Source organism: Ailuropoda melanoleuca, chromosome 16 (genome assembly GCF_002007445.2).
Source record: "Ailuropoda melanoleuca isolate Jingjing chromosome 16, ASM200744v2, whole genome shotgun sequence".
In the NCBI taxonomy this organism is placed as follows: domain Eukaryota; kingdom Metazoa; phylum Chordata; class Mammalia; order Carnivora; family Ursidae; genus Ailuropoda; species Ailuropoda melanoleuca.
In genome coordinates, this window is record NC_048233.1 from 7,226,027 (window position 1) to 7,250,844 (window position 24,818).

The following is a 24,818-nucleotide window of genomic DNA, read 5'->3' on the forward strand; positions in this document are numbered from 1 at the left end:
GGTCTTCAGACTAGCAACATTAGAATCATGACTTAGGAACTTACCAGAAACCCAACATCCAACAAGGAACTACTGAATCAGAAAATCCATCTTTAAGAAGATCCCTAGGTATGGGGCGCCTGGGTGGCACAGCGGTTAAGCGTCTGCCTTCGGCTCAGGGCGTGATCCCAGCGTTCTGGGATCGAGCCCCACATCAGGCTTCTCTGCTGGGAGCCTGCTTCTTCCTCTCCCACTCCCCCTGCTTGTGTTCCCTCTCTCGCTGGCTGTCTCTATCTTTGTCGAATAAATAAATAAAATTTAAAAAAAAAATAAAATAAAAAGAAGATCCCTAGGTAATTCACAGGCACATTAAAGTTGGAGAAGCACTAATCTAGAGTCTTGTGGGTCATGGTAAAGGTTTAGCTTCAGTGTGAGTGAGTTTGAAAGCCATTGGGTTTCAAGTACAGGACTGACATAGTCTGACGTTTTAAAAGTATCATTGTTGTGTGGAATAGAGAGTGTGAGGGGCAAGTGAAGAAGCGGGGAGACCAGTTGAGAGGCTATACAGCTTGCCTGGGGTGATAACAGTGGAGGTAATCATAAAAAGTTAGGTACTGAACAGATGTTGAAAGTTGAGCAAACAGGATTGTTGATGGATTTGCTTGAATTTATAGGGTTAGAGAAAGAAGAATCTAGCATGATGACAAGGCTTTTGGAAGAATGGGGCTGACATTTACTGAGATGGAGCAGAATATGAGAGGAACAGAGTTAGTCTGTTAGTTGTAGAGTTGTGGAGTTCAGGGGAGAAGTACTAGCTACAGCTATACATTTGGAGTTTAAAATTCAGCATGTAGAAGGCATTTAAAGCTATGAAATTTGGGGGCACCTGGGTGGTTCAGTCATTAAGCGTCTGCCTTCGGCTCAGGGCGTGATCCCGGAGTTCTGGGATCGAGCCCCACGTCGGGCTCTTCCGCTATGAGCCTGCCTCTTTCTCTCCCACTCCCCCTGCTTGTGTTCCCTCTCTTGCTGGCTGGCTCTCTCTCTGTCAAATAAATAAATAAAATCTTAAAAAAAAAAAAAGCTTGAAATTTGAATGTAGTTGGAGAAGAAAAGAAATTTAAAGACATAAGATCTGAGACAGTCCATGGGGCGCCTGGGTGGCTCAGTTGTTAAACCTCTGCCTTCGGCTCAGGTCATGATCCCAGGGTCCTGGGGTCGAGCCCCACGTCAGGCTCCCTGCTCTGCTGGGATCTTGCTTCTTCCTCTCCCACTCCCCCTGCTTGTGTTCCCTCTCTCGCTGGCTGGCTCTCTCTCTCTTGTCAAATAAATAAATAAAATCTTAAAAAAAAAGCAAAGATCTGAGACAGTACAATATGTAGAAGCTGGGAAGGTGAGAAAGAACCAGTAGGAGAAACTGAGTGCGAGTCATTGAGGCAGAAAGTGAACAGAGGCGCTAACTTGAGGCTAAATTATGAGAACATTTCAAAAAGAAAGGGAGAGCTGAACTGCAAATTAATGACTAGACTTTGCAGCGTGGCGATAGCAACCTTGGGGAAAGCGGTTTCAGAGGAGTGGTGGGGGCTAAAGCCTAACTGGAAGAAGTTGATGAGAAAATGAGAGGACAGTTTAGATAACTCTTTGTGGTTGTTTTGCTTTAATGAGAAACAGAGAAATGGGCTGATAGTAGAGGAGGAGGTAGAGTTGAGGGAAGATTTTTTGTGTGATGGGCAGCATTGCATGTGTATGTGCTGAACGGAAATGATCAGAGACGGAAAGGTTGATGATGCAGGAGGGAGAGGGGCCGAGTGTTGGTGCAGTGTCTTCAGTAGGTGAGAGAGTGTGTGATCCGGTACGCAGGGAGAGGAGATGGTTTTATTAGAGCAGGCAGCAGTTTATCCACAACAGGAAAAGAGAAGGTAGAGTACATGGGCACCGATGCAGACAGTGCAGGGAGATACAGATCTTGGGGCAGCTGGAAGTTCTCTTCTGTGTGATTCTTTTCTCCGTGAGATAGGAAATGAGCCCTTTAACTGAGGGGGAGCTGGGGAAGAAGGTCTTGATCTTCTGTGCAGAGGAAAAGTATGAAGTAATTGCCTAGAAGAAAGTGGGTATGCCTGGGACTTTGTAATAGGCTTAGTGAGAAATACTAAGGGCCCATTTGAGATTAATGGTCATAAGTTTAAAAGGAGACTAGTTGGCATGATTGTGTATTTTTGTCAAGCCATTTTTATTTGTGTGATTACATGAATGGAGTAAGCAATCAGTTGGATTTAATCCAAGTTTGCCAGGGGAGTAAATGTGTTGTGACTTTTTTTGGGGGGGGTGGGGAGCATGAGCAGGGGGAAGGGGCAGAGGGAGAAGGAGACTCCCCGCAGGGACTAGATCCCAGGACCCTGGGATCATAAACTAGCCAAAGGCAGATGCTTAACTGACTGAGCCACCTAGGCGCTCTGTATTGTGAATTTTAGTGGAAAAAATTAGAAATACCATAATGTCTAGCAGTATGGGCACCTGGCTGACTCAGTCAGTAGAGCATGCGACTCTTGATCTCAGGGTCATGAGTTCAAGCCCCATGTTGGGCATGAAACCTACTTTTATTTTTTTATTTTATTTATTTATTTATTTATTTTTAAGATTTTATTTATTTATTTGACAGAGATAGAGGGAACACAGGCAGGGGGAGTGCGAGAGGAAGAAGCGGGCTCATAGCGGAGGAGTCTGATGTGGGGCTTGATCCCATAACGCTGGGATCACGCCCTGAGCCGAAGGCAGACACTTAACAATTGTGCCACCCAGGTGCCCCTGAAACCTACTATAAAAAAAAAAAAGAAGAAGAAGAAACACCGTAATGTCTAGGATAGAATAATAGTAAGTTAGGGGCGCCTGGGTGGCACAGCGGTTAAGCGTCTGCCTTCGGCTCAGGGCGTGATCCCAGCGTTCTGGGATCGAGCCCCACATCAGGCTCCTCTGCTGTGAGCCTGCTTCTTCCTCTCCCACTCCCCCTGCTTGTGTTCCCTCTCTCGCTGGCTGTCTCTATCTCTATCGAATAAATAAATAAAATCTTTAAAAAAAAAAAAAAGAATAAGTAAGTTAATTAAGATATGTACATTCAGTGGAATATTATGTGACCATTAAAAATTATTTACTAAGGTTTTATAATATACTTATTGTAATATTAAATTTTAAAATGCAGAACAGAGATGAGAATATGTGATATGGCCTCAACAGCAGAAATACTGGGCATACAAAATAGACAAAATTTAGCCAGATGTTAACAGTGCTTGTGTCTTTCTCTTTTCCATTTTTTATATTTTCCAGATCACAGAAGGAGGTTTGTAAGAGCGGTAAATAGCTTACATATACGGAGGTACAATGTATGCTCAGTATTGTTCTGACTGCTTCATAGGGATTATCTCTACTTAACCTTTACCAAAAAATTCTGAAAAGCCCTCCTCCTTTTATGACACCTAATTTAGAGAAGAGGAAACAGACTTAGTGAGCTAAGTAGGTTGGCCTGGTAAATGTTCAAGCCAAATGTAAACCTAAAGCAGTCTGACTCTAGACTAGATCAGTAGGTAATGCTTCAAAGAATTAAAGAGATATATGGACCAAGAAAATCATTGGTTGTAATGAAAAATGGGTAGTTGATAATCTTTGAGAGAATAGTTGTTAAATTGGTAAATGTCAGAAACAGATTTCAGGAAATTGAAAGAGGAGACACAATTTAAAAGGGACATGATAGCAAGGTCAAATGAAAGGCATTGAGCATTTTTGTTTTGTTTGTTTTAAAGGCAGGCCTGAGCATGTTGGCAGGATAAGAGCAGGTCCTCAACAGGATAAAAGCAAAGGTGAAAAAGAGGCAATAAATCTTTGGAGCAGTGGGGCAGGTTAGCTTTAGAAGAGAGAAACTTTTTGCTTGAGACTCAGGCAAAGAATGGGAAGATGTTGGCAGAGAGGTTTGTTGGTAGGGAAGTAGGGTTACGAGAGAACCTATGCTTTCTTTGGGTCTCGTTCTTTTTGGTGAAGTGGAAAACAATCATCTACTAGTCAGAGAGGCATAGGGTAAGAAGTATAAAGAAAGAGGAGAATGTGTTATGATTATAGTGCTAGGGAGGCTGTAAGAACTGGAGGAATAAGACAGCTTGTTAAAAATCACAGAGGAGGGGCGCCTGGGTGGCTCAGATGGTTAAGCTTCTGCCTTTGGCTCGGGTCATGATCCCACGGTCCTGGGATCCAGTCCCATGTTGGGCTCCATGCTCAGCAGGAAGCCTGCTTCTCCCTCTCCCGCTGCCTGGTGTTCTGCCTGCTGTGCGCACGCTTGCTCTCTCTGTCAAATAAATAAATAAATCTTTAAAAAAAAAAATCACAGAGGATTTGTACGTAGTTGGACATCCTAACACTATAATGAATCAGGTCAATGCCAGCAGTGATACTTGGAGTTCAAGATTCTGGCTTTACTTTCAAGCCAAAACAGCTTGGTATTGCAGAAAAGAATTCAGTGGACTTAGTTCCTTCCCCTTCCTCAGAAAGAGCTTGGTGTACAACTTGGTTCAAAATCTAATTCCCATACTTCCTTGCCACTCCTATATGTTGTAAGACATAATTCGACTCTACTCCCCTTGACACTGAAGTGTTTATCTAGAAGCAGTACAATCAGGATGAAAAGAGCACTGGGCTTGAGAATCAAAAGACACTGGATTTTCAAAATGTAATATAAAGTGGTAACAAGTACATGACAAGTGTTTGACATAATCACATTACGGATAGGGAAGAAAAGAACTAACGTACATAACTTGGAAAAGCAGTAGTATTTTGACTGTATACTCTGGAAAAAAGAATTTTACACAATTATTGTAAGCTAAGTTGATATTTTTTATAGGAGTGTAGGTTAGCAGTTCTGAAACTGTTTTGTGTTTATACTAGGATTAAGTAAATGTGTAAATGAACTCATGTTTTTACTGTATACACAGATAAAAATAGGTATGGGGGATATGTGTGTATACACACATACATGCCTGCTATTCTCTACTGAGAGGGCCTAAAAACTATGCTACTCCAATAGCAGTAAGCCTAACTAGTGCATTGAACTTGGTTTCTAGATGCCATACTTCCATAAAAGAAACCAGGACTCTGTTCAGAATGGTTGATTCCAGGACTGGGCCAGGAAAGTACCAGATGAGCCTGGAACATCTTATGGTACAAGAAACTCAGACAACGAAAGTTAAGGGAGCATGTTGAAAGGACACAGGCCAAATTGAAGGAGCTCCCGGTGGTCAAGTATGGGATAATTTGAGCAACGAAATAGATAGTAGGAGGAATGGATTAAAACAGAATTAAAGAGGGGCGCCTGGGTGGCACAGTGGTTAAGCGTCTGCCTTCGGCTCAGGGCGTGATCCTGGCGTTATGGGATCGAGCCCCACATCAGGCTCTTCCGCTATGAGCCTGCTTCTTTCTCTCCCACTCCCCCTGCTTGTGTTCCCTCTCTCGCTGGCTGTCTCTATCTCTGTCGAATAAGTAAATAAAAGTCTTAAAAAAAACAAACAAACAAAGAAATATCCATGAGTCTACTCCGATTTGAATAAATAACTGAGGGGAAAGGGACAGCTCATCCTTCAAGTGACATTCCCATTAGTAAGTGTAGAAGGAATGGTGGAGATAGAAAAATCACCATATAGGGGCACCCAGCTGGCTCAGTTGGAAGAGCATACAGCTCTTAATCTTGGGGTTGTGAGTTGAAGCCCCATGTTGGGTATAGAGATTACTTAAAAATAAATTTTTTTTTTAAGATTTTATTTATTTATTTGACAGAGAGAGGGAACACAAGCGGGGGGAGTGGGAAAGGGACAAGCAGGCTTCCTGCTGAGCAGGGAGCCCGATGCGGGGCTTGATGTGGGGCTCGATCCCAGGACCCTGGGATCATGACCTGAGCCAAAGGCAGACGCTTTAAGGACTGAGCCACCCAGGCACCCCTAAAAATAAAATCTTTAAAAAAAAAAAGAAAGGAAGGAAGGGAGGAGGGAAAGAGAGAAAGAAAAGAAAAGAGAAATCACCATATAATAAACACCTCAGTAATAATTGTGGCGGGCAAGAATCATGGACAGATGCCTAAAATAGTGGGCAAAATGTGATGAGATACAGGATATTTGCACAGTTTCAAAGTATCTCCCCACAAGACACTTAATTACTGCAAAGGGGAATATAGTAACTTTACAGAAGAGACGCCTGGCAAACACTACCAAGTGGTCAAAGTTAACATAGTAATAAGGTGTTGATATCATGTACTTCTTGGTATGATGCATTGAAAGGACCCAACCTCCCTTCTGCGTTCACCTTGCCAAAAATGCATAACCTCAGTATAATCATGAGAAAATAGCAAACAAACCCAGACCGAGGGACATGCTAAAGAATAACTGACTAGCACACTTTGAAAGTGTCAAGACTGTGAAAGACAAAGATGGAAGGAGACATGACAACTAAATGCATTGTGGGATCCTGAATGGGATCCTGGACCAGGAAAAGGACATAAATAGAACAACTAACTGAGTTAATGTTAATTTCTTAGTTTAGAATAGATTCTTGTGCTATGGTTATATAAGATGTTAACATTATTAGAGTGAAAAGTATAAGAATTTTATGTTTTTTTGCCACTTTTTAACTTCAAAATTTAAAAAAAAAGGTCCTGAGTTTGTGTTCACTACTAACTACACTGAACGAGTCACATAACTACTCTGAGACTTAATTGCTTTTCCTGTAAAATAGGCATAATACCATCTGCTTTATCGAACTCAGAGATGTGAAACTCAAGGCTCTCATTATAAAATAGGACAAGTGTAAGATATTAATATAATAGGTTACATCGAAACGATCCGTCTCTTTTTGTGATTCGACCAATAAAAGTAATTAACTTGATTTTCTGCCATGACTAGAATTTACCAAAAAGGCCTCTCCCCTCTGTGTTAATTAGTTTCTTTCATCTTTATAGCATTTCAGGCTGCCTTCCGAGCTCAGGGGCCCCTGGCTATGCTGGAACATTTTGATACTGTCTACAGCATTCTGCAGTAAGTATAAAGCACCTCGCTGGCTGGTACTTTAACAACTGTTGGCTGTTGACCCTAACTTTGCATGTTAGTCCTAAAATTCCAAATTATAGGTCCACTGATAAAGGCTCTGGGTGCTGATATCCCTTCTAATGAGCATTGACTCCAACTTAACACCACATTTATTCAGTTGAGCAATTTCACAGATATTTTTAAGTATTAGGTTCTTCAGGTTTGATCTGATCTAGAATGGGTTCTGTAGTTTCCTGTCTCACCCCCCACACTTTCTTTCCCTCATAGTCACTTTCGGACTATAGATCCTGGCCTCAAGGAAGATACTCTGGAATTCCTGATAAAAGGTGTTTATGGGTCAGGGGGTAGGGGATGGAAGGTGTTTGTCAGTGTTTGTTTGTTTGTTTACTGTTTCTTACATTTTATTAGCCATGTGATGATATCAAGGCTGTGGTGATTCAGTTGGTTTGGCTAAGCCCGGGGACCTTTGACCTATTAAGGTCTGTAATCTTGGTGGGCAATACAGAGTTGTGTGTGTTCGCTGTAAGGGCAGACCAACAAGAAATATTTCCTACTTTTGAACTACCTCTCTTTAAAAGAGGTGGTTCCTCCAGTTGCCAGAGAGAAACTGGGGTAACTGGAGTGAGAGAGTGGGGACAGGGCATGTTCAGGGTATCAAGGTCAGGGCTCCCAAAGGACTTGGCTTGTGTTGTGACCACTGAGAGATGAAACACAGATCTTTGGTAATCTGATGGCTGCAGTTGCTGGGTGTTTTGAAGTTGGGGTGTATTAGGAAAGTGAATGAAGCCAACTCCAGATTCTTGCCCTCGCAGTGGTGTCCCGTCATTCCCAGGAACTCCCCACTATCCTGGATGATGCAGCTCTGAGTGTGTCAGATAGAAGCGCGCACCTGAATGCTCTCAAAATGAACTGCTATGCTCTGATACGCCTCTTGGAATCCTTTGAGACCATGAGCAGCCAGACAAGCCTCATGGACCTGGACGTTGGGAAGGTAATTTGTAGTTTCTAGTTCACTTAATATGGGCCCTGGAGAGTACAGGAATGGATGGGAAAGAAGGGACTCCAACAATTCTGGGAGTCCTTTCTGTCCTTATTTAGGTTTTATGAGGAAGTAGTCACAAGTATCACAGCATAGCCTTCCCTGACAAGAAGCTCTTGGAATTTGTTTATGTCTTCTGTGTTAGTTTCTACCTTATCTCAATACTGGGTAGTTTGGGCACTCAGACTAGCAGATCTTGACCTGCTTTGTTTTCTTATTTTTCCCTAAATGTACATATATATGGTCCTTTTTTTAGGGGAAGAAAGCCCGGGCCAAGACAGCCCATGGCTTTGACTGGGAAGAAGAGAGGCAGCCAATTCTTCAGCTTCTAACACAGCTGCTCCAGTTGGACATTCGTCACCTGTGGAACCACTCAATAATTGAAGAGGAATTTGTCAGGTGGGTGATTAGGATGGCTTCTGAGCTGTGAGGAACGAGGCTCTGCTGCTAGATATGTCTTCTTTCTGAATACTTCATTTCGTGCCTCACTTCTGTATAACACGTTGGAGTATAGCCACAACACTGAGAATTGTTAAGAAGTAGATAACAAGTGTTAGATAACTGCCGTGAATTTCTCATCTTTCATGCCCATTTATTCATTCTTGACATAGTATTTACTGAGCATCTTCTGAGTTCATGGCTGGTATTATGGCAGGCACTAGAAACAAAACTTTCTGCCCTCTTAGAGTTTGTATTATAGAGCAGATGATGATTTTTAAAATAAGTAAAATATATGGTGTGTTTTATAGTTTATTACCTTGGAGAACAAGAGAAGCGGGGATGGGGAGTTTGATAGAAGACCATTGTGATCTTAAATCAGCTGTTCTAGCAAGACCTCTTGGAGGTGGTGACCTTGGAGCAAAGACCCAGAGGAGGCCATGTGAGCCATGAGAGGATCCGGAGGAATAACCAGGGCAAGGAACGGACAGCGGGTACAAAGACCCCGAGGAGGGCGTGTATCTGGCATATACAGGTGATGGCAGCGAGGCCAGAGACAGGGCAGCGGGGCAGGTGAGAGGGACAGGCTATGAAGTCCCAGAGGTGGTATGGAGCCAATGGTGCAGCTCCTTGGCTGTCGTGGTAACTGACATTTTCTTAGCGTGACATGGGGCCGCTCGAGGATTCTGAGCAGGGCGGTGAGGTGGTCTGACTTGGGCTTTAACAGAATCATCGTGCTGTGGTTACTGTTACATCACTAGGAAGGGAAATGAAGAAAGCGGGTGACCAGTTAGGGGGCTGGTGCAGTGATTTGGGCAAGAGATGGTGGGAGTTTAGACCCAAGAATGTCAGTGGAGATGGGGAGAAGTGCATGGATTCTATACCTGTTTCCCGAAGGTGGAGCTTACGGGACGAGCTGACAGATGTGTGTGAGGTTTAAGGGAGAGCGCAGTCAAGAATAACTCACCCCGGGTTTGCGCCTGAGCTTTCGGAAAAACCGAGTTGCTAGTAATTGAAATATGGGCAAGGCTGTGGGGCGTGTTTTGAGGGGGACAATTAGAAGTTCTGCTTTGGATACAAAGTTTGAGGTGCTTATCAGACATCCAAGCAATGTTGTCTGCCTCTGATGTTGCATGTACAAGGCTGGAGCACAGGAGAGAGGGCTGAGCTAGGGTGCCCATTTGGGAATACAGTGTATTTATATAAATGGTATTTATGGCCCCAAGACTGAATGAGAGTACTAAATCAGTAAGCGTAGCTCGAGGAGAGCAAAAATCCTTATCGTACCCTCAGGACGGGAGTCTGGCATCTGGCCAGATGAAGTGTGTTTCTAGGAGAAAGTTGTGATCACCTGCATCCAGTGCAGCTAAAAGGTTGATCCGGATGAGGACCGAATTAACCATGAGAAGTGTTTGCTTACTTTCTCCTACCTTTTTTCATATATTTGGGTTTTGCGTAGGCATCATAACTGGTGGAAAGTTGGTAACTTTGAGAGACAGAGACCCTATCTAGAGTCAGCAAAGCAAAGCAACGTGGTGTAGAAGGTGATTAGTAGAATGAAGAAAGGGACACCTGGGTGGCTTAGTCGGTTAAGTGTCTGCCTTCAGCGGGGGTCATGATCTTGGGGTCCTGGGATCGGACCCTGCTTCAGGCTCCCTGATCAGTGAGGAGTCTGCTTCTCCCTCCCCCTCTGCCCTTCCCTCCACTCATGCTCCCTCTCTCTCTCAAATAAATAAATAAATAAAACCTTTTGTAAAAGTAGAATGAAGAAAGATAGAAGCCCCTGACTTTGGGGCCAGGAGAGGGTGAATGAATGAAGCAGGGCCCCGATGGAATGGAATCCATACAGCTGACTTCATCATCCCTTCCTTTCTCAGTTTGGTTACTGGCTGCTGCTACCGCCTCCTGGAGAACCCCACAATCAGTCACCAGAAGAACCGCCCCACCCGGGAAGCCATAACACGCCTGCTCGGTGTCGCCTTGACACGTTACAACCATATGCTCAGTAGGTTAGCCCTCTGCTTTGCCCCACGTTTTCCATGTTGCCTACAGTTTCTCACGTGTAGTGTGTCCACAGGTGCCACTGTGAAAATCATCCAGATGCTGCAGCACTTTGAACACCTGGCCCCCGTACTGGTGGCGGCTGTGAGCCTGTGGGCAACTGAGTATGGAATGAAGAGCATAGTGGGAGAGATTGTAAGGTGACTCTTCTCTAAGTTTCTGATTCTCCTCTCCCTCGGGGGAAGACACACAAAGATTGGAAGTACCCTCTCTGTGCACTGTAGATTTCTTCAGATACGAGATAGCAGTCTTACCTTCCCTTACTAGGAACTGAATTACCTTGCTGTGGCTGTGTTCTCTTCCCTGTATAGAGAAATTGGACAGAAGTGTCCCCAGGAGCTGAGTCGGGACCCTGCAGGGGCAAAGGGCTTTGCAGCCTTCCTGACAGAACTAGCAGAACGCATCCCAGCCATCCTGATGTCCAGCATGTGCATTTTGCTGGATCATCTGGATGGAGAGGTATGTGGCCCCCTGGGGGATCTCGGGTTCTTCTGGGGATTTTAAGTCCATTGCTGAAAGGCTGTTTCTTATAACAAGAAGATGGCTTTCTCATGAAGTCAGGTTATCTAAGCATAACTCGGTGGCAGTTTCTTCCTACCGAAAAGCAGATAGTCTTCATTGACTAAAGAGCCATTTATTNTATTAATCCCCATTTCAGTATCAATTGTTTTTATCCAGGTCTGGTGGGGGGGACGGCAATTCCACCCCTTCAGTCTAGTGAGAGCCTCTCAGCTATGATTCTGAGTCCCTTCCGTTCATCCTACCACCTGGCTCACCTGCACTCCAACAATGCCACCTATCAGTTCTTTCTGCCCGGCTGCCTCCCAAACTGATGCAGGGCACTTCTAGGTNATTAATCCCCATTTCAGTATCAATTGGTTTTATCCAGGTCTGGTGGGGGGGACGGCAATTCCACCCCTTCAGTCTAGTGAGAGCCTCTCAGCTATGATTCTGAGTCCCTTCCGTTCATCCTACCACCTGGCTCACCTGCACTCCAACAATGCCACCTGTCAGTTCTTTCTGCCCGGCTGCCTCCCAAACTGATGCAGGGCACTTCTAGGTGAATGTCAAGGACAAAAACAGCCTACTCAGTCATCTAATCTACTTTAACTTCTTGTGCAAGACCCCATTCTCCGGCTCCTGGTCTGGCAAAACCCCAATCACTATTCACCAGATTCCATAGTGGACCTGCTTGGTCCACTTACCCTTACTCGTGCTTCTCCTGAGTCTCATTCTTTGTCATTAAAATGTGAGAAGGGATGGGGCGCCTGGGTGGCGCAGTCGTTAAGCATCTGCCTTTGGCTCAGGGCATGATCCCAGCATTCTGGGATTGAGCCCCACATCAGGCTCTTGTGCTAGGAGCCTGCTTCTTCCTCTCCCACTCCCTCTGCTTGTGTTCCCTCTCTCACTGGCTGTCTCTGTCAAATAAATAAAAAACAAAATCTTTAAAAAAATAAAAAAAAATAAAATATGAGAAGGGAGTCTGGAGGAAGGGGCTGTTTTATTAGTAAGGATCAAAGGCTTTGAGGCCTCCGAAGAAAGGTAGAAATGAATGCTTTTCAAGGGTGTATAGATGTGATGAGCCTTATGGGGAAAATTGTTTGGGGCTCTTGTTTGGTTTGTCCCTGTATTCTCCTCTGAGCAGACAAGGCCCTTTCCAGTGACCTCAGGGGTGAATACGTAAGCAGCGGACCAGAAAAAGTCATAGTGAAGCAAGCTTACCCTTAACTTAAGGCCCTGCCACTTCTTGGTGCCTGGACAGGCTCAAGAGTTTGGGGAAAGGAGAGTTAGGATTGGAGTGCAGAGCCTCACACCAGTTCTATTTCTCTCCCTTAGAATCACGTGATGCGCAATGCTGTGCTGGCGGCTATGGCAGAGATGGTCCTGCAGGTTCTGAATGGTGATCAACTGGAAGAAGCAGCCCGAGACACCAGAGACCAGTTCTTGGACACCTTGCAAGCCCACGGCCATGACGTCAACTCCTTTGTGCGGAGCCGTGTTTTGCAGCTCTTTACCCGAATCGTCCAGCAGAAGGTGAATAACCTTCTGCATGGTCAAGACATACAGTACTCTATGTACAGGCTGAAGAAAAAAGGAATCCAGTGTCCCACAGAAGAGTCTAGGATTCAGATTGTTACTAGCGGTGATAAAAGTCCTCCTCTACCAAGGACAAAAATGCCTGGCTCCATTTAAGGACCACACTGTATCCTAACCACTACAAAGAGAAACTTTTGTATCCTGTAGAAGAGTTTTCTTTAGAATGAGTGGGTAGCTCGTGTAGGGCGTACTTCAAGATCCTCTTGAGCAGAACGGGTGATGTGGGATGTGAGCTCATCCTTCTCTGCCTCACACAGGCTCTCCCCTTGACACGTTTCCAAGCAGTGGTGGCCCTAGCGGTGGGACGTCTGGCAGACAAGTCAGTGCTAGTATGTAAAAATGCCATTCAGCTGCTGGCCAGTTTTCTTGCCAATAATCCCTTTTCCTGCAAGGTAAGTAAGCTTGATCTATCCAAAAGAGAAGGAATTAAATGGAAACAGGGATCAAATTCTGTGACCTAGTGACCCTGAAACTCATTTGACCTTGGTAGCTTAGTGACACTGACCTCGCTGGACCACTGCAGAAGGAAACCCAGAAATTACAAGAGATGAGGGCCCAGAGACGAGCTGCAGCTGCTTGTAAGTAGTTCCTGCGTAGGATTCCACACCCTAGATGTGCTCCGTGCTGTCAGAAAGTCCAAGGAAAGAATCTAAGTGAGACTTTGTCATTCAGCTGCAGTGCTGGACCCAGAGGAGGAGTGGGAAGCCATGCTGCCGGAATTGAAGTCTACTCTGCAGCAGCTGCTAAAGCTTCCCCAGGAAGAAGATGAGATTCCCGACGCAATTGCTAATACAGAGACCACTGAAGATGTGAAAACACGCATCCATCAGTTGCTTGCCAAAGCTAGTTACAAGTATGTGAAAGATTCTCTGATGACCTTTTTATGTTTAGAATTAACTTTTGAGGAACAATGTTTCTTTAAAATGAGCTATACTTAGGGTATGCTGCCACCAGGTAATGGTAAGTGTTTTCATTGTAGTAATGGCCTGAACACCAGATTTATGGCAAAGGCATAGTCCACGATTAAAGCATGCTTTTCTAGAAATGTTTAAAGAAACTTCACAAACAACTAAATGTAAATAATATATAATTAAATATGCAAAAGCTCTCCATTCAAAGAAGAAAGCCTGTAATTCTAGTTCTGTGATTTCACGTAAGTTGCTTGAACTTCTTGGGCCTTAGTTTTATAGTTTGTAAAATTCGGGTGGCTCAGTGGGTGGAGTGTGTGACTCTTGATCTCAGGGTCATGAGTTTGAGCTCCATGTTGGGTATAGAGATTACTTAAAGATAAAATCTTTAAAAAAAAATTCGACAGTACATTCACATGGTACAAAATTTTAAGTTACAAAAAGGACATGTATTGTAAAGTCCCTTCCAAACCTATTTCCCAGCCACTTAGTGCTCCTTTCCACAGGCAAGCAACATTCTGAGTTTATTGCACATTCTTCTAGAGATAACACAGACATGTAGTCAAACATATGTTGTTTTCCTCCCCTCCTTACGCGGATGGTAGAATTTTCTTTTTTCTTTTTTTTTTTTTTTTTTAAGATTTTATTTATTTATTCATTCGACAGAGATAGAGACAGCCAGCGAGAGAGGGAACACAAGCAGGGGGAGTGGGAGAGGAAGAAGCAGGCTCACAGCAGAGGAGCCTGATGTGGGGCTCGATCCCATAACGCCGGGATCACGCCCTGAGCCGAAGGCAGACGCTTAACCGCTGTGCCACCCAGGCGCCCCGGATGGTAGAATTTTCTACCCGCTGATCTACCGCCTTGCTTTTTTTACTGAACCATGTATTGTAGTGTTTTTAATATTTACACATAAATAGCTGCCTCATTATTTTTTATGGCTACACTGAATCCCATTGTATGGATGTACCATAAATTAGCCAGTTATCGAACACTTATTTTTTCCAGACTTTGACTTAGCAAAGTTTTTAAGCATATGTTGGGAGTAAGTAGGTTTGTGACCTTTAAAATTTGAGTTTTTTGAAGACTGTATAGTAAAGCCTTGTCACTTCAGAAATGGGAAAAGTGTTTTGAGCTCTACCCTTAATAGATACTTCTCAACTTTGTGAGCATGAGAAGTGTTCCATTTCTTTGGGGGGCAGTAGGTCTAGCTTCTCGATGGAACTGTGCGGTAGGCTCCGTGACAGAAGGCTGCAGTGACGCTCTCGTGGGTCCCGAGTTGGTAACAGGTGGGTGTTCTTCCAGGCAGGCCATCCTTCTCACTCGAGAAGCCATCGGCCACTTCCAGGAGTCCGAACTTTTCAGTCACAAGGACCCAGAGGAGTCAGAGGAGACCAGGTTCCTGAATCTCCTGGAGACAATCTTCAAAGGTAATTCCCTTTCCTTTTTCAGTTAGTAAACAAAACATGTCAACTAGTATTTATGGGCCATTACTCTATGCCAGACGCTGACCTGGCTAAAAGAACCCAGTGCTGAAGGGTCTGGAGGAGAGTTGGCAATGTCTCTGCTCTGGAACGGAAGCAGCCTAAGGGCCTAAGTTTGATAGTCATACAGTGTGAAAGGGTGTTTCCAAACCATAGAGGACTTTAGGAATCTCTATCGAGAAATGAACCAAGGTATTTTAGAGTAGGTTCTAAACGTATACCTTCCCACTGTGGAAACAAATATCCAGGGATATTACAGCTATTGGATTGCCCCATATGCCCTCGAGCAATAACCATCCTGTAATTCTCTTAACTCCTAGGCCCAGCAGCTTCCACACAGAATACCCAGGCGCCCGCAGGGAACATGGGCCCAGAACAGACAGACGGTAAAGACAAGCGCAGCGTGCCAGAGCTTGGGAAATCCAGGGGAAATGATGAACTGGTGAAGCAGGAGATGCTGGTGCAGTATCTGCAGGACGCCTATAGCTTCTCTCTGAAGATTACAGAGGCCATTAGCATCATCAGCAAGATGATGTATGAAAATACAACGACAGGTATCCCAGCATCCCTCTCTGTAAGGACTGGGTCTTTGGGGTTGGAAAAACCAGTCTCGTCCATATTTTATTGACAGCAATTTGCTGCTTCGAAAGGCAGGGATTCTTTATTTCTGTTGGCTGTGGATAGCCCCACGGAGCATAGACATTTTAACACATACAGTATTTCACGAGAGGGCCTTCTGGGAGTTGACATTCTCGGGAAGAATGAGGAAAGCTGCCACCTGCATGTTGCTACACTAAGAAAGGTTCTAGCTCTAAGTACTGGGGGACTTTTGCCAAGCACATGGGTGACATTTGTGTCTGTCCTCTCAGTGGTACAGGAGGTGATTGAATTCTTTGTGATGGTGTTCCAATTTGGGGTACCTCAGGCCCTGTTCGGGGTACGCCGCATGCTGCCTCTCATCTGGTCTAAAGAGCCTGGTGTCCGGGAAGCTGTGCTTAATGCCTACCGCCAACTTTACCTCAACCCCAAAGGGGACTCCACCAGGTATATGTGAGACTTTTGCCTTTGCCAACTTTTCTGAGGTCAGCTTCTCATAGGATGTCTGCACTCTCCTAAAGGAATGGCAGGGGGTGGGGGCATCCTTCTAGAAGAGTTCTGAATCCATAAGCCTGTAGGTCTGCAATGGGACTCAGGGTGGGGCTAGATTTCTAGTCAAGCCCATCCCACATAGTTATACAGCGCTGTGGTCGGATAGCCCTAATAACCTGTTTGCCAGGTTCGAACTTACCAGTTTTTAACGACCTCTGCTCTCTGCTACTCCCACAGAGCCAAGGCCCAGTCTTTGATTCAGAATCTCTCTTTGCTACTAGTGGATGCCTCGGTTGGGACCATCCAGTGTCTTGAGGAAATTGTAAGTCTCCTTACTTCTACTTTCTTTCTTCCTTTCTTTCTTTTTAAGCTTATTTATTTATTTAAGTAATCTCTTCACCTAGCGTGGGGCTCAAACTCACTCCAAGATCAAGTATTAAACGTTCCTCCAACAGAGCCAGGCAGGTACCCCCTTACTTCTACTTTCTTTATTCATTCAACATGTATTAGTGAGTGGTTTCTGTGTGTTCAGCAGTTTACTCAGGCCCACAAAGTGTAAGATTGTTTTCAGGTTCCCAACTGAAAAGGAACCAACGGTATAGTGGGTAGCCAAGAAACATAAAACATTTATAGAAAGATGTAGCACATAGGTAATTAGTGCCAGAAAAAGTGGCACAAGTAGTGGTTGTAGCAGCGACGGTAATGTAATAACACTTCTTATATGCCAGGCGCTATTCTCAGCAGTTTGCTCGTACGAACTTGTGTGATCCTCACACGACCCTTTGAGGTGATACTGTTAATGCCCATTTTACAGTGAGAAGTCTGAGGCACTGAGGTTAAGGAGCTTGGCTCATTACAGCTGGTTCGCGGGAGAGACTCAGGCAATAAGAGCTCTGGAAAACATACTCTTAACTTGTGTGTTACTCTGACGAGTCCCGAGCGGGAAACAGAACCGTGTGAGGCAGGTGGTAGGACTTAAGCGGGGTCTTGATGAGTACAATATAGAGAATTATAGAAAGGAGGGAAGCACGTAGATGGAAAGCCAAGAAAGAGCACAGAAAGCTGCAGAATGAAGATCGCGTTCTGGCGGGAAATTGTTACCCGGAAAAGCTAGTAAAGTGGGAGTGTGGGTTGGAACTGAACTGTAAAGGTCCCTGAAGGCCTTTCACAGGAGCCAGACTTGCCCTTGCTCGCCAGCGTTTTGGTGATAGGCTGTGTAGCGTTTGGGCGGTGCGACCCGTAGGCCGAGGGGGTGCTGACCACAGGCCTCCACTAGGTGGAGCGTGACTGCCAGCCACCTTTCCCGCCTTGCTGGGGGAAGGGAGAGCCCGCAGGCAGCCCCTGGCCTGCAGTGTTACAGGCTAGCTCCTGGGCGGGAGCCCCTCCCGTAGGCGAAGGAGGGCTGTTGGTGCAGGCTGAGCAGGGCACAGCGTGAGGGTGTAGGTGTTTGGGAGACCGGTGCAACACGAACAGGTTGGTGGAGCGGGGACGGCCGTGAGTGTGCAGCGTCAAGGCGCTAGACTCTGGGTGGGGAGGAGAGCTATGGAACCGTACTTCACGAAAAGCACGTTTAAAGGAAGAATAGGTAAGACTCGGTGGGAAAAAATGAGTTGACCGTGAAGCTCTAAGCATATGTGACTAAGAGTGTTGGTCCTCCGGGCAAAATGAGAAGGCAAGGAGGGATGAAGCCTTCCGTTTTAGACGTGGTGAGTTGTAACAGTAACAAGACCTATTAGAACTCTTTGGAATGTGGTCAGATCCATGGACCCACAAAGAACCGAACAAGGTCACTTTCAATATGTCATCTCAGTAAAGGTAGTTTTGAGGGCGTGAGGGTGGAAAAGTGACAGAGATGGAAGTACCTCCCCAAACCCCGACTACAGTTCCCGCCTCCTCCTTCCTTTGCTGCGCCTGAGTAGTGCTTTTACCCACTTCGGGTTCTTCAGGTTCTCTTCAGAGAAGTGCACCAAGCACCGGGTGAATTATTATTTTCTGGCCTGAGCCCTTTCTCTTTTCTCTTCAGCTCTGTGAGTTTGTGCAGAAGGATGAACTGAAGCCAGCAGTGACCCAGGTGCTGTGGGAGCGGGCAACCGAGAAGGTCCCCTGCTCTCCTCTGGAGCGCTATTCCTCTGTCATGCTTCTCGGGATGATGGCGCGGTGAGGCTCGGGTCCAGACAGGCAGTAGGGATAAGAGGGGCAGGGAGGTCTCTGAGAAGGTTCCCTTCCCCTCAGTACCAGCAGTCAGGGCCGGCAGCTGTACGCATGAGTTGGCTACCTAAATAAAAAATAAAGTATTGCAAGTACCAGCCCCCTTCCCCCTCCTCCTGCCCAGCCCAGCAGACATAATGGGATGCAGTACAGCAAGAAGGATTCTGAGGGCCAGCTGTGTCCAAGCCTCTTCTGTAGTGCTCCAGGGCTCTCACAAAGCCTTGCACTGAGTGCTGTTACCTACCCTACTCGGCATTATCCCCTCCAGAGTGCTGTTCCCGACTAGCTTGAACTCTGTGGCTTCCTTCCCCTAGAGGAAAGCCAGAAATTGTGGGAAGCAACTTAGACACACTGGTGAGCATTGGGCTGGACGAGAAGTTTCCACAGGACTATAGGCTGGCCCAGCAGGTGTGCCATGCCATTGCCAACCTCTCTGACAGGAGAAAGGTATGTGGGGTCTCCAAACGGAGAGTGGGAATCCTCTTAGCCGCTCTCGACACATCCCCACGTTTTATCTTTGCTGTTCTCGACAGCCTTCTCTGAGCAAACGTCAACCACCCTTCCGGCTGCCTCAGGAACACAGGCTGTTTGAGCGACTGCAGGAGGTGATCACAAAAGGTGAGCTATCACCAAGGCCTTGGGCAGAATCGAGTCCTTTGTCTGCAGGGGGTAACCTCTCCCTTCTCCTCCGCAGGCTTCGTCCACCCAGACCCACTCTGGATCCCATTCAAAGAGGTGGCCGTGACCCTCATTTACCAACTGGCAGAGGGTCCCGAGGTGATCTGTGCCCAGATATTGCAGGGCTGTGCGAAACAGGCCCTGGCGAAGCTGGGAGAGAAGAGCACCACCCAGGAGGGCCCAAGTGAGTAGGCAGAGGGTCCCCAGTGGGCAGCAGCCAGATTCTGCTGCTTTCCTTGTCAGGCCAGAAGCCACTGCCAACACGGCTTCCTGCAACAGCCCTTCCGCCTCCCCCTCCCCAGACCACCCTCTGTCACTTCTGTCACTCAGATCCAGCCGGTCCCTACCACCATCCTCCCCGTCCCCACCTCTTCTTTGCTAGTTTGCGTATGGCCTGTGACCTAGGGGAAGAGCCTTCAAAACAGGGTGCAGGGCCCCGTGAGGCTTGATTTTGTCTTTTTCTCCCTGCTTTTCCTCTCCCTCCTCCAGAGGACACCCCCGTGCTCCCCACTTTCCTGCTGATGAACCTGCTATCCTTGGCTGGAGATGTGGCCCTGCAGCAGCTGGTGCATTTGGAACAGGCAGTGAGTGGGGAGCTCTGTCGGCGCCGGGTTCTTCGGGAAGAACAGGAGCAGAAGGCGAAGGATCCAAAGGAGAAGGTGAATGAAGTGCCTGGGCATTTGGGTTTGTGTCCCACGCATTGCCCAGGTTTGTCTCATGACCTCAGGTCATTCACATTTCCTCCTGGGGATCCCTGCTTTTCTACCATTAAATAAAATGAGGAAGACACTCTGTCCCTTACTGTTATTACTCTGGGAAAGGTTAGTGAGAACAGAGATGGAGCAGCCATTCACGGTCACCCAGGAAGGAAGGTTTTAGGGAAACAGAGGGCACTGAGTTAGGGACTTCAGCCTGCAATACAGGCTGCCCCCCAGAGGCGCTGCTTGTGAGGACGAGCACACCCCCGCCCCCCCTTTCCCATCAGCCTTGGTCTCTGGGCCTGCCACCTGATGGGGACTTTGTGTTCCCCACTAGAGGCAGTGATGTCTTGCAAACCAGTAAGACACAGCCGTGGAATAAGGTGTGACCTCTGTGACCTTCAGCCATTGTCCACGTGATCCGTCTGTTGACTGTATACAGGAAATGACGTGCTTCTCTGAGGATGGGCTCAGAGATGGAGGAATGTGCTTTGGCAACTTGAAAATAAATGCCATTTGTTCAGTTTTGAACGTGCCAGTTCAGATTTGGCAACGTGAAAACAAAACGACAAAGACCTAGTTCTTTTCCTGTTTAATTCAGGAGTCCTCCCTCTTCACAGACATATTTGACAGTTGTAGGAGTGGTTGTGCAGAACTTGTCTTTCCCCAAATACATTCCTGCAAAATGAAAGGTAGGTCAGAGTCAAAAATGCTGTCCCGGACGAGCCATGATGCCTGGTTTCTTCCCCACCAGAACACCAGCTCTGAGACCACCATGGAGGAGGAGATGGGGCTGGCCGGCGCTGCCGCTGACGACACGGAGGCAGAACTCATCCGCAGCATCTGCGAGAAGGAGCTGTTAGATGGTAAGACTTGCTGAGGGGCCTGCTCCCCACCGGCCAAGATAACCTGTCCCAAACCGAGAGCTGCTCTTCTGACAGGCACACAGGTCCTGGCTGCCTTTGTTCCACTTCTGCTCAAAGTCTGCAACAACCCTGGCCTCTACAGCAACCCAGAGCTCTCTGCAGCCGCTTCCCTGGCCCTGGGCAAGTTCTGCATGATCAGGTAGGCCCTCGGGGCATTAGCGCCTGCTCTGAGAGCATGGGGACTGACTGTCTCCCTGATGGTCCTTTCCTGGCCCCCTAGTGCCACTTTCTGTGACTCCCAGCTTCGTCTGCTGTTCACCATGCTGGAAAAGTCCTCACTCCCCATTGTCCGGTCTAACCTCATGATTGCTACTGGGGATCTGGCCATCCGCTTCCCCAACCTGGTGGACCCCTGGACACCTCATCTGTATGCTCGGTAAGAGATCCCTTGTGACACTTTATTTTTTTAAGATTTTATTTATTTGACAGAACAAGCAAGGGGAGCGGCAGGCAGAGGGAGGAGAAAAAGGAGAAGCAGGCTCCCTGTTGAGCAGGGAGCCCCACGTGGGACTGGATCCCAGGACCCTGGGATCATGACCTGAGCCGAAGGCAGATGCTTAACTGACTGAGCCACCCAGGCATCCCCACTCATGATACTTCAGCAGGCCTCGCCAGCTCTGGGAGGCTGCAGTTTGGCCAGTGTGAGAATCACTAAAACTGTGTTTGGTCTTTAGCATGACCCTGAACATCTGCTCAATACTTGACCTGTACAGACCCTGGCTAAATATGGCCCCAAAGGGATTGGCGCCTCCGTCCAAAGCCTTGGCTATAAGCATAGCCTCTTTCCCCAACCCCAGTTTTCTAACTGCTTCTAGAATGTCACATTAAGAAGGGGTATTAGAGGGGCACCTGGCTGGCTCAATCAGTAGAGCATAAAGACTCTTGATCTTGGGGTCAGGAGTTCAAGCCCCACATTGAGGGTAGAGTTTACTTAAAAAAAGCAGCAGCAGCAGCGGTAATAGATTCCAGCTGAGGGCCTTTCGGGCCAGCGTTGGTCCCAGTGACTTAAGATTTCACTCCCAGGCTCCGGGACCCAGCTCAGCAAGTGCGGAGAACAGCGGGGCTCGTGATGACCCACTTGATTCTGAAGGACATGGTGAAGGTGAAGGGGCAGGTGAGCGAGATGGCCGTGCTGCTCATCGACCCTGTGCCTCAGATCGCTGCCCTGGCCAAGAACTTCTTCAATGAGCTTTCCCACAAGGTGAGAGGCAGCCAGGCAGCTGACAGCTCGCTGCTGAGGGAGCAGGCACCCACCGTGTCTGTAACGTGACTCTCTCTCTCCCTGCCAGGGCAATGCAATCTATAACCTCCTTCCAGATATCATCAGCCGCCTGTCAGACCCCGAGGGAGGGGTGGAGGAAGAGCCTTTCCACACCATCATGAAGTAGGTTCCCTGGGAGCGCATCTCTCATGTAGCACAGGTTTAGGGATCTCACAGGCCTGTGTTTGAATTCTGGCTCTGCCGCTTAGCCGTACGGCCTTCAGCAGTAATGTAACCTCTCTGTGCCCGGCCCTCCTCTGGAAAAGGAGGCCTAGGATACTGGACCCTTAGTTCTGGAAAGGCTTCCGCACAGTCAAGTTTCTAACATGGTCATAGGCACATAGTCGTCCTCACTACACGGCAGCTGCTTCTGTAATAAATTCCCGTTCTCGGTGAACTTTTCTCCGGGGGTGGGGTGGACCTTTTGCTGAGGGCACAGGAAGAGGGCGGGAGGAACAGTGAGGCAGGCATGGGCCACGGCCGAGGGGATTCTCTACCTCGGCCAGGAGGGTGACAGAGGGCTGGTGCTCGGGGAGGGACGGGGTTGTCTCAGCGACGGGTCGGAGCTGCCTCTGGGAGGTCACACGTGCACATCTCCCCTTCCTCAGGCAACTCCTGTCCTACATCACCAAGGACAAGCAGACCGAGAGCCTGGTAGAGAAGCTGTGTCAGCGCTTCCGCACGGCCCGGTAGGCTGCCGTCCCCCGGGGCAGCCCCGAGGAAGGTCGGGCCTGTACCTCTCCGTCCCACAGCTCCTCATGAGGCCCTTGCCGTCCGCAGGACCGAGCGGCAGTACCGGGACCTGGCCTACTGTGTGTCACAGCTGCCCCTCACGGAGAGAGGCCTCCGCAAGATGCTGGACAACTTTGACTGCTTCGGGGATAAACTGTCAGATGAGTCTGTCTTCAGTGCTTTTTTGTCAGTCGTGGGCAAGCTGCGGCGTGGGGCCAAGCCCGAGGGCAAGGTGAGCCCGGCTGCCCACCCGGCCGTCCAAACGCACCCACGTCTGCGCCGCCCCGGCCGCCTCACCTGCCCCAGGCTGCACTGCAGCCAAGTCACCAGCACCACCTGAGACCAGCTCTTTCTGTCTCCAGTTTCTGCTCGTTTCTTTTCCTCTTTTTAAAAAGAAACTTTATTTTTTAGAGCGGTTTTAGGTTCAAAAGCAAAATCGAGTGGAAGGTATAGAATTCCTCCTTATGCCCCCTGCACCCACACACGCACAGCCTTCCCCACGATCAACATCCCCCAGCAAAGTGGCACATTTGCTACAATCGATGAACCTATGTTGACACATCATTATCACCCAAAGTCCATAGTTAGGGACACTCTTGGTGTGCTTTCTGTGGGTTTGGAGAAGTGTGTAAGGCCCTGTGTCCGTCATTCTGGTATCATTCGGTGTGGTTTCACTGCCAAGGAAGTCCTCTGTGCTCCCCCACTCACCCCTGTCCCCCCAACCCCTGGCAACCACTGATTTGACTATTGCTTTTCCGGAACATCCTATGCTTGAAGGCATGCAGTATGTACCCCTCTCAGCTTGGGCTCTCGGGGATCTGCATTTAAGTTTTCACCATGTCTTTTTGTGGACTTGTTTATTTTTCGTCGTAGAAGTAACTTTCCAGGCCTGCTCTTCATCTCTTCTTCCCCTCCAGGCTACAATCGATGAGTTTGAACAGAAGCTTCAGGTCTGCCACACCAGAGGGATGGACGCAGTAGAAGATCTTGAGATTGGCCAAGGGGGCAGCCAGAGAGCCCCATCAGCCAAGAAACCATCCACTGGTATGTGAGGCAGCCCCACGGTGGAGAGACCAGGCCCTCCTCCCAGAGGTTCCTTTTTTGGGGACTCGTGTCTCTGTCTTTTCTAGTCTCCAAGCGGCACCAGCATCTGGCTTCTGCAGCCTCATCAGACGGTGACTTCGTCACTCCCAAGCCCCGCCGCACTGCCCATCGGCACCCAAACACCCAACAGCGAGTTTCAAAAAAGAAACCCAGAATCGTCTTCTCGAGTGATGAGTCCAGTGAGGAAGGTACGATGCTCCGTCCCGGCCTTGGCCCACAGGGAGTGTCACTTGGGGGGTGAGGTCGGTTCTGATGGGGTCCTGCTGTGTAGGTCCTACTGTGTCCACCCCCTCCCCCTAGGTGTCTTCCCCTCACGAAGTTTGGGTTTTATTTCTGCTGTGTGGGTCTGGGGCCATCCCACTTGTTCCCTGAGATCTACTCTTCACCATCTTTGTGACTCAGCTTTTTCTTATCCCTCCAATCTTCTGAGTAGAGCTTTCAGCAGAGATGACAGAAGATGAGACCCCCAAGAAGACCACGCCCATCCGCCGAGCACCTCCTCGGAGGCACAGGCCCTAAGAGGTCATCTTGCCTGTTCCCATCCCTGCTGTGCAGGGTTTCTCGTGGGGTGACCTAGAAGTCTGTTGCTCTTGTAAAATACTTGTTTGCCTGTCTTCTTGTCTTTTTAATATATAATGGTCTTTATAACGTAAAGCGTATCTCTTAAACTAGCCCAGTTGAACTGAAGTGAGCTGCTTTCGGTGGAATAGATGTCTGCCAGTCTCCTTGTTTCCTAGTGAATAAATGTTTTTATATACTTTTAGACATTTTTCCTAGGCTTGTCTGTTTCATCTTGCGCATTAGCCCAGATGCAGGAGACAGGGAGAGGATTATCAATCCAGAAAGAGGAGCCGCAAAGTCCTGGGGCCTCTCTCGAGATCTGAGAAGCTCCATGCTCCCCCAGTGCCTCATCTTCCCCTTCTCGACCTCCCCACGCTGCACAAGTGACAGGATTGCTCCACGGTGGCGAAGCACACAGGGTCTAGGCTCCACATCAACGCGTTCCACTTGGGGGCAGTTTTGCCCTCCAGGGAACATTTGGCAAC

At 47.6% G+C, this 24,818-nt stretch overlaps 1 protein-coding gene and 1 non-coding gene across 6 annotated transcripts in view; both read left to right on the forward strand.

The window, feature by feature from the left end:
• NCAPD2 (non-SMC condensin I complex subunit D2) overlaps window positions 1-24,535 on the forward strand; it is a 28,227-nt gene extending 3,692 nt beyond the window's left edge. For all 5 annotated transcript variants that reach the window (XM_034645073.1, XM_034645072.1, XM_019802789.2 and 2 more), the window contains 30 exons: window positions 6,962-7,037; window positions 7,317-7,375; window positions 7,862-8,040; window positions 8,345-8,487; window positions 10,404-10,531; window positions 10,604-10,727; window positions 10,899-11,046; window positions 12,424-12,621; window positions 12,942-13,076; window positions 13,175-13,262; window positions 13,357-13,537; window positions 14,898-15,022; window positions 15,397-15,630; window positions 15,946-16,120; window positions 16,403-16,487; window positions 18,189-18,322; window positions 18,688-18,820; window positions 18,907-18,991; window positions 19,068-19,235; window positions 19,541-19,710; window positions 20,504-20,615; window positions 20,691-20,814; window positions 20,896-21,051; window positions 21,699-21,876; window positions 21,965-22,059; window positions 22,545-22,625; window positions 22,717-22,900; window positions 23,586-23,712; window positions 23,799-23,960; window positions 24,206-24,535. In XM_034645073.1, the coding sequence (XP_034500964.1) occupies window positions 6,962-7,037; window positions 7,317-7,375; window positions 7,862-8,040; window positions 8,345-8,487; window positions 10,404-10,531; window positions 10,604-10,727; window positions 10,899-11,046; window positions 12,424-12,621; window positions 12,942-13,076; window positions 13,175-13,262; window positions 13,357-13,537; window positions 14,898-15,022; window positions 15,397-15,630; window positions 15,946-16,120; window positions 16,403-16,487; window positions 18,189-18,322; window positions 18,688-18,820; window positions 18,907-18,991; window positions 19,068-19,235; window positions 19,541-19,710; window positions 20,504-20,615; window positions 20,691-20,814; window positions 20,896-21,051; window positions 21,699-21,876; window positions 21,965-22,059; window positions 22,545-22,625; window positions 22,717-22,900; window positions 23,586-23,712; window positions 23,799-23,960; window positions 24,206-24,291 (4,073 nt within the window). In that variant the 3' untranslated portion in view covers window positions 24,292-24,535. The remainder of the gene's footprint in view (window positions 1-6,961; window positions 7,038-7,316; window positions 7,376-7,861; window positions 8,041-8,344; window positions 8,488-10,403; window positions 10,532-10,603; window positions 10,728-10,898; window positions 11,047-12,423; window positions 12,622-12,941; window positions 13,077-13,174; window positions 13,263-13,356; window positions 13,538-14,897; window positions 15,023-15,396; window positions 15,631-15,945; window positions 16,121-16,402; window positions 16,488-18,188; window positions 18,323-18,687; window positions 18,821-18,906; window positions 18,992-19,067; window positions 19,236-19,540; window positions 19,711-20,503; window positions 20,616-20,690; window positions 20,815-20,895; window positions 21,052-21,698; window positions 21,877-21,964; window positions 22,060-22,544; window positions 22,626-22,716; window positions 22,901-23,585; window positions 23,713-23,798; window positions 23,961-24,205) is intronic.
• On the forward strand, window positions 7,457-7,785 carry LOC117796862. The gene has a single exon (XR_004621567.1). It is a non-coding gene; the product is annotated as a small nucleolar RNA U85 (small nucleolar RNA).
• Window positions 24,536-24,818: the final 283 nt, after the last annotated feature.